The 7,860-nt window shown below is 52.1% G+C and overlaps 2 protein-coding genes across 3 annotated transcripts in view; both read left to right on the top strand.

Annotated features, from left to right (window-relative positions):
- The window catches only part of Arrdc5 (arrestin domain containing 5), a 6,665-nt gene extending 5,452 nt beyond the window's left edge, over positions 1-1,213 (top strand). Inside the window, exon 3 of the mRNA XM_021149729.1 lies at positions 660-1,213. Within this exon, the coding sequence (XP_021005388.1) occupies positions 660-1,178 (519 nt within the window). The 3' untranslated portion in view covers positions 1,179-1,213. The remainder of the gene's footprint in view (positions 1-659) is intronic.
- A 1,210-nt stretch (positions 1,214-2,423) lies between these two features.
- The window catches only part of Plin3 (perilipin 3), a 14,137-nt gene continuing 8,700 nt past the window's right edge, over positions 2,424-7,860 (top strand). The window contains exons 1-2 of one of the 2 annotated variants that reach the window (XM_029471042.1): positions 2,424-2,585; positions 7,635-7,711. In XM_029471042.1, the coding sequence (XP_029326902.1) occupies positions 7,652-7,711 (60 nt within the window). In that variant the 5' untranslated portion in view covers positions 2,424-2,585; positions 7,635-7,651. Of the gene's footprint in view, positions 2,586-4,760; positions 4,857-7,634; positions 7,712-7,860 lie in introns of those variants that run through there. The other variant, XM_021149340.2, reaches the window with a different exon arrangement.

The raw sequence follows: 7,860 nt of genomic DNA, 5'->3' as shown, positions 1-7,860 counted from the left end.
AGCATTCTTAATTGTTTTTGGTTTTTGGTTTGTTTGTTTGGTTTTTTTTTTTTGGTGTTTTGTTTTGTTTTGTTTTGTTTTGTTTTGTTTTGTTTTTTGAGACAGGGTTTCTTTGTGTATGTAGACCAGCCTGGCCTCAAACTCAGAGATCCCACTGCCTCTACCTCCTGAGTGCTGACATTGAAGGTGTGGTGGCCACACCTGACTGCTCATTTTTTTTGTTTGTTGGTTTGGTTTGGTTTGGTTTGGTTGACAAAGGGTTTCTAGTAGCCCAGGCTAGCCTTGAACTTCCTATGAAGCCAAGGATAAGGTTGGAATACCTGATCCCCCCTACCTAGCCTCTACCTGCTGAGTGCTGTGATGACAGGTGTGCCACTGTGACTAACTGGTTTATTTGATTGGAAGCCAGAGCCTTGTGTATGCTGGGTGAGTGATCTACCCAATGAGCTGCAGCCATCTCAGTCCCATTCTATAGCCTAGGCTGTTCCTTCTTTAGCCCAGGCTGGCCCTGAACGACCATTCTCCATCTGACCCTCCTGAGTGCCCCCAGATCCCTAGGGCTGGAGATACAAACCTGGACCCCACATTCCCCACAGTGTCCCACAGGCCTGCAGGAGAGTCTGTAAGTCTTAGGGGCGTCTATTCTCTTCCCTTTACAGAACTCCGTGTCTGTAGAAGCTGAGAAGAAGGTGTTATACAACTGCTGCAGTCAGGGCTGGGTGAGCCTGCATGTGCAGATGAGCAAGAACACCTATGTGCCGGGCGAGAAGGTGACATTCACATCAGAGATCCGCAATCACACGGGCAAGTACATCAAGACTGTGGTGTTCGCCCTCTATGCCCATGTGCAGTACGAGGGCTTCACACCAAGTGCCGAGAGGCGCCGGCGGGCAGACAGCAGCGAGCTGCTGCGACAGATGGCCAACGCACGGATTCCAGCCTTCAACAGTACCACAGTGGTTAGTGCCTTCAACCTGCCGCTGGTTTTGTCTGTGAGCAGTGGCTCCCAGGAAAATGAGATCATGAGGACCAGCTATGAGCTTGTAGTCACGATCCACCTCCCCTGGTCCTTGTCGACAGTCAAAGCCCGACTCCCCATCATCATCACCAGCACCAGGGAAGGCCAGGCCAACTGCCCCCAGCTGGATGAGCTGCCATATGAGGACCATATGGTTTGAGTGCCTGCATATTAAATATGAAAAGCTTATTGTAATTGAGTTGTCTGCTGGGCCTAGAGCTAGCCTGGGATGTACAAAGCCCTGGGCTCTTTTCCCAGTACAACATAATCCGGGTGTGATGGTATACACCTATCATCCCAGCACTCCAGGAAGAACAAGAGTTCAAAGCCAGCCTCAGCTGCTAAGCAAGCTCCAGACTAGTCTGGGCTATGCAAGACCCAGTCTGAAGGGAACAAAGATGTCTCTAGGGTCTTGGCAGAACAGTCTCTGTGAGCCAAGTTCCCATGGGTTAACTGTCTACATGTATACAGAGATCTCCAAGGCCTTGAGTGTGGTGGCACACACCTAGCACCCAGCACTGGGCAGGTCAACGCAGTATGATGAGAGGTTTAAAGTCATTTTTGGCTAGACACTGTGTTGTAGGGTTATGTGAGACCCTAAGTACACACCCCACAGCTGCCATCAGCCTTCTGGAACATTCTATCCAGCCCTACAGCTTTCTCAGGGAGTCACCTTACCCCTCTACCCCTGAGACTCAAGTGACCCACACAGGCAAGCGTTGGGGACACTTCCTGTGTGGTGGGGTTGATGGCACCCACCATGCCAGATGGGCCAATGGGAGAAGACAGCTGGGGCCACCTGTTTCCTGTCCCCCATGGAGGGGCCCCCTCATCCTCCCTGACTCCTAACTTCAAAATAACCCCCGGAACCCAAACCCCTCAGCTGTAACCTATGCAGGGTAGGTGGGGAACACAAAACACAGAGAGGCAGGTGTGGGAGAACTGTCCACACTGCAAGCCCCAGCCACCAGTGCTGTGACCTATCTCTTCCACCATCTAGGAAATATGAACTCTGCCATCTACAGCTGTTAGAAGGAGCTCTTGTCAATTAGAGGGACTTAAGGCTGCCACCCCCACCAGGTCCTAAGTGAAACCTATGTTCACTTACTCGGTTTCAAGATGGTCACTAGGACAGCAGCGCCCAGTCAGCCTCCACGCAGGAGACCAGTCTCCATCCAAAGAGATAGCAGGAACATCTTGTTCCCACCAGCATGACAACATGACCAGGATGTCCTGGTTGTTGGCAGTGCTCTAAGGTGCAGGCCAAGCCAGGACACCTTGGCTCAGGCTGCCCTCTGTAGGGACTGGGAGGGCTGTGGTCCCAGAGGGATTAGGTTACAGGCCCCACAGAGCACAGCCCTTGGGCCAGCCAAGATACTTACACACTGAAATCTGCCAACTACCCAGCTTGCTTTAAGTCACCCCAGGAGCCACCAGGCAGCGTGCAGGGTTGACCCCAGAGCCCAGAGAAACAAGGGACCAAGGAGACCTGCTGCATGCCTCTCACAGGACCTGGAGTGGCCAGGAAATGGTGGTCAGAATGTGGTGGCCAGAGAAAGGAACGCAGGTAACTCGAGGGCCTGGGAGAAGCTGTGCCAGCCTGGTGGACCATGGGTCTCAGAGCCGTGTTTTTCCCCCAAGCTTACCACCACCACCTCACAGGGTACAGCAGGCTCAGGAGGGTGGGGACACAGACAGAGGACAGCCAGGTTCTGCATGTTAAATGACCCCCAGCTTCCTGTGGTGAGGGGCAGGATAAAACACGGTCCATATGAGGAGGAGACATGGGTAGCAGCTGGCCATCAGGTCACTGCATTACAGCAAGGGCTTGTGGTTGTTAATTATCCTTCAAAGAATAAGGACACAGAGAACTCCTGTTTCATCTAGCATCTTCCATTGTTTTTCCTGCTCCAATCTCAGGGAACTCAGGCCGGCCTCAAACTCACTGGGTAACACTTGAACTGATCCCCATGGTCCCCCTGCCTCAGCTCTGGCTGCTGGGGTGACAGACATGTGCCACACCTGGTGGATGTGGTGCTGGGGGTGGGGGGGTGGGGGCAGAACCCAAGTTTTGTGTATACTGATTGAGTACTGTGCACTAGCCTCTAATTTCTCCTAAAATTAAAAGAATGCCTCTCCTCTCATTCCATCACTGAGAGACTGAGGCTGGGGGATGGCCTCAGTCAGTGAGACAATGTAAAAGTTCCTTAGAGGCCAGTGAAATGGATCAGTGAGAAAGGGAGGGAGTGGCTGCTTAATCCCCAGGCTCCACAAGCGTGGTGCAGAGAAATGACGTCCCGCGTGCTCTTTCCTGACCTACACACACACTAGTGGTAGAGTGCCCCCCTAAATAGGTGTAATATACATTTTAAATTTTCCTTCGACTCACACACCCCCAATATTGTTTTGTTTTTTAAGACAGTCACTGTGTAGCTCTGGTGGTCCACCCAGTATCCCTCTAGAGTCTTAATGCTATTCTGCTGGCTTGACTTCCCACTGGTCTCTGAATGCTACCAAGCTGAGAGGGTACAGACGATATCTCCGGGGCTGCCCTACATGACCTTTGTGTACAGCATGTGCCTAATAATTGTTGAATGCCTGTATACACAGCTAATGAGCCATGGGCCAGGCCCAAGGTTAATAAATAGGAAATGCTTTCTACGGCACCGATGGGCCTAGACACATCAGGGGCACAGAGAGGGAGAGGCGCCATTGTGGAAAGAGAGGAGAGGGGAGCCGTTGGGAGGGGGGGTCACAGAGAGAAGGTCGCTGTAGGGGACACAGAGTGGAGGGGCTCAGTAAGGGAAGGAACGCAGCGGCGTTAGAGGCACAGAGGGAAGGGGCACCGTTGGGGGACATGGCGGGGAGGGGCGCGGTCGCGAGCAGGGCGCCACCTGGTGGCAACATGCCCCATCCCGCCACTGCCCCTGTGAAGGCGGCATTGTTCACTGGAGGCAGGAAGATAAAGAACTCAGCCTGAGTCAAGGCAGCTTAGAAAAAAAGGAGGGGCCGGGCGGAAGTCTGGAAAGATCTGAGGTAACTCAGTAAGGGTGGGTCCTCTCCAGGCCGGGCTCACATCCGTGCATGCGCAGTTGCAAACGCCCGTGCACATTTTCACAACTGCACACGTAGTCACACCCTCAACAAAAATACATTCACTTCTTTCTTAGCCCCTGCAGCCGTCTGAGGCTAACACTTGGCTTACAGACCAAGAGGAGAAAGAAGATTTAGGGATGAGAAAAAAAAAAAAAAAGTCCAGGAAGTATCTTCAGGAAAGGGTTGATCCAGGGGTCCAGGAGCAGAAAGCTGGATACTGCTCATGGCTGGCCATCTCAGGGCCTCAGTGTTCTCGTCCAGAGGACTTGGGACAACAAGAACCTCAATCTGGATGACAGCAACTTTTCCTTTAGGACCCAATCAGGACTGAGGTTCAGGGTGTGTAACCTCCTGGCATTGATTTCCCTGGGTCCGATGGGCTTCTAAAAATGTCACTCAATCATTCCTTGGATCTGGAAGCCTCTCTAAGGTCTCTGGAAACGTGGGAGGATTCAAGGACCCCAGAATGGCACTCCCCTCTCCCCTCCATCCAGGTTCAGGACTCCAAGTCTTTCTGGGACTCAACTAACGCAAGCAACCTGGGCTGGGTCGCTTTAGAAGGGTGGGCGGAACTACGCCATAGGGACCTCTGATTGGCCCTCTGTCCTGTCACTCCAAGGCCCCTCCCTCCACGGGGATGCTTGCTCTGTCCTGTCACTCCAAGGCCGCCCCGCCCCACCCGGTAGATCCAAGCTGGACTTGGTAGGGGAGGTTTCCTCGCTTGGACGACCTGAGGACTTTGGTGAGAGCTGGGGGGCAAGGGGCAGGATCAATCTTGAGGAGCCCTTAGAGAGGAGGGAGAAACGAGGCTTCCTGGGAGGACTCTGGTATCCCCAAATCCTTGCACGCTAGGAAACCCTACTTCTAGAGACTAACTTTTACCCAAGGAACCAACTTTTGCAGCGCTTCCAACTCTTGGCCTGGCCACCCTAGGACCTTAGCGTCCTCGTCAGTGACGGAATCCCTGAGCGTCCAAAAAGGTGGATTCCACTGTCCTGGGTTCCCAGAATTAGAGTTGTGTTCAAACGCGAGTCCGGTGTGTCCTGGGCTGCGGCTCCTCCCTCTTCCCCGTGATTCTGAGTCTCCTGTCCCCAAGAACAAACAACCCCGCAGGCACAGTCACAAATAGCTTCACCTGCCATGCACTAACTAGCCCCAGGCCCTGGATCCTACATAAAGCCAGGCCTGTTCCACAGGAAGCTGTGACCCCAGCCGAGCCTGGTGCCTCCCTCTCTTGGAATCTCTCAAATTCAGTGTTTGTTTCTGTCTTGTTAATTGTTTTTGGAAATGGCCCTATGCTAAACTTAGGGTGGCTTGGAATTTGCCTCCACCAAAAATGCTGGGATGACAGCATTGTCACCAAACCGGGCAGAAAGGCTCCCTTAACCACTTCTAAGCCTTGGCTACTTGCTGGTTTTTTGACCCTGGGGGCTTTTCTGGCTTTCTCTGCAGAGAAAGTAATCTTGTGGGCGGAGTGTGTGGGGGAGGGTCAGTTTCAGGCAGCTGGAGCCGGGTGTAGAAAGATTAGCAGCCACAAGTGCTCAAAAAGAGCAAAAAGCCGTTGCTTTTCTCCAGCGGCCACCGTTGCTTAGGACGGGGAGCTCCAGGGGTGTCTGACTCCTCAGGGATCTGTCAGGCTTTGCCACCCACCTTACCGATGACCAGAAGGCATGACCAGCATCGCCTGACTCCCGTGTTGGGAAATCTTTATCACAAACCTAACTGCTGCGGTTTGCCAGACTAGTTTATTGAGCACCCACTGTGGTTTAGCTGCCGATTTGAGCATCCTGCAGACAATGCCAAGCAATCTCATAAAGCCCAGGCTGGCCTAGAATTCACACACCGGGTAGTGGAAGGTGCCCTTGATTTCTAACCTTCCTCAAGTGCTGGGGTGACAGGCAGGTGCCATCACACTTGGTGTTTGTTGTTCTGGGACATCTGGAAGGCCCAGCCCCAGTTTTTAACTGGTTTTTAAACAAGTGATATCACCTACCTGTCCTAAAATTCAGACACCAGGCTTCTACCTCCGTCTGAACTCTGTCCTTAGCCCATTAAGCTTCCTGATCTTCTAACATCTATGTAAAGACAAGCAGACTCCAGCGGCTGTGATGATTCAGTAGTTAAGAGCACTTCCTGCTCCAGCAAAGGACCCAGGTTCAGTTCTTGGCTCCAGCTTCAGGCTCCTTATGTAACCTAACTCCAGCTGCAGGGGTTTGACTCTCCTCAACTCTGTGGCCACTGCATGTACATAAGCAAAACTGAAATGTAGCTCTTTATAAGATTTATTAGATTTGTTTATTTTTGCTTTATGTTTTGGTGTGACTGGGTCTCACTCTGTAGACCAGGCTGGCCTGGGACTCGCAGAGACCCTCCTGCTCCTACTCCCAAATGCTGGGATTAAAGGCGCACACCGTCACCCCTGGCTTAATTTATTTTGAGTTGTGTGTATGCCCGTGTGGGTGTGGTGCCTGTAGAGATCACGTGTCCTTGAGCTTGAGTTACAGGTAGTTGTGATCCCCATGCTACGGGTGCTGGGAATCAAACTCAGATCCTCTGAGAGAGCAGTACATGCTTTGTGCCTCCTGAGCTGTCTTCCTCACTCCCAAAATACTCTTTAAGGAGAGAGAAAGAGAATCTTGGGGGCTGGTGAGATGGCTCAGCAGGTAAGAGCACCCGACTGCTCTTCCGAAGGTCCAGAGTTCAAATCCCAGCAACCACATGGTGGCTCACAACCATCCATAACAAGATCTGACTCCCTCTTCTGGTATGTCTGAAGACAGCTACAGTGTACTTACATAGAATAAATAAATAAATCTTTAAAAAAAAAAAAAAAAGAGAATCTTGTCTGTTTCAGACATTTGCCTCTGAATTTCTTGGCTTGTGAGAGGTCTCCGTCTTAACTTGAACACACAGGGACTTAGTTTTTGTTTCTAAGTCCCCTTCTGCTGGGACTATTGTCATGTTGAGACCCACAAATGGGCACAGCTGTGGGAACAGTGTCAACTGTCTGGTCACATGGAAGAAGGCTGTGAGGAAACAGTACCCTTGAGAGAGGTGTAGGACCTGACCTTAATGAATGGCAGAAGTGAGCTTTAGAGGGACATGTCTGCTGAATGGATGTGGCCTAGGACCCTGTCACAACCACCCAGAGTTAGGGGTTCTAAAGGCATAATAAGGAATGGAGCCCCTGCCTAGAATCCCCCCTACCCCATTAGGGGCTGAGGGGTGTGGCTAGGGGTGGATTCCTATCTAGAATCCCCCAGTAAGGGGGCTGGGGTGTGGCCAGAGGTGCAGCTTTGTTGAGTGTGTCTGAGGAACTGGGTTGGCTCTCCTCCAGCACCACAGGGTCAGTCAGTGGTTGGGGCGGAGCTAGGGTGAGCTAGGCCCCACCTTGGACCTTGCTGACGGGGCTCTGAGAGGGCTGAAGGTTCACAGATCAATTGTGCTGCTTCCTGTGTTCCCGTCTTTCCCTGGAGAGAGGGGTAGGGCTGGTTGTCACTTGACTGTCTTCTGCCCACAGCAACTGCTGCTGAGACCATGTCTAGCAATGGTACAGATGCGCCTGCTCAAGCTGCTATGGAGGAACCTGTTGTGCAGGTGAGGGGCCTGAGCTTCAGGGAGCCCTGGGCTCCTGAGTTCTGTGACAGCCTGCTGGGGTCTGGAAGGGGCTAGCCAGGAAGGGAGTTAGGAGGTCTTCCTCCCTCCTTTCTTCTTTCCTCTCTCCTTTTTTTTTTTTTTTTTTTTTT

The sequence above is a fragment of the Mus caroli genome, chromosome 17, assembly GCF_900094665.2.
Source record: "Mus caroli chromosome 17, CAROLI_EIJ_v1.1, whole genome shotgun sequence".
NCBI classification, from domain to species: Eukaryota; Metazoa; Chordata; class Mammalia; order Rodentia; family Muridae; genus Mus; species Mus caroli.
Note: the sequence above shows the minus strand (reverse complement) of the source record. Positions and strands in the feature narration are given on the sequence as shown.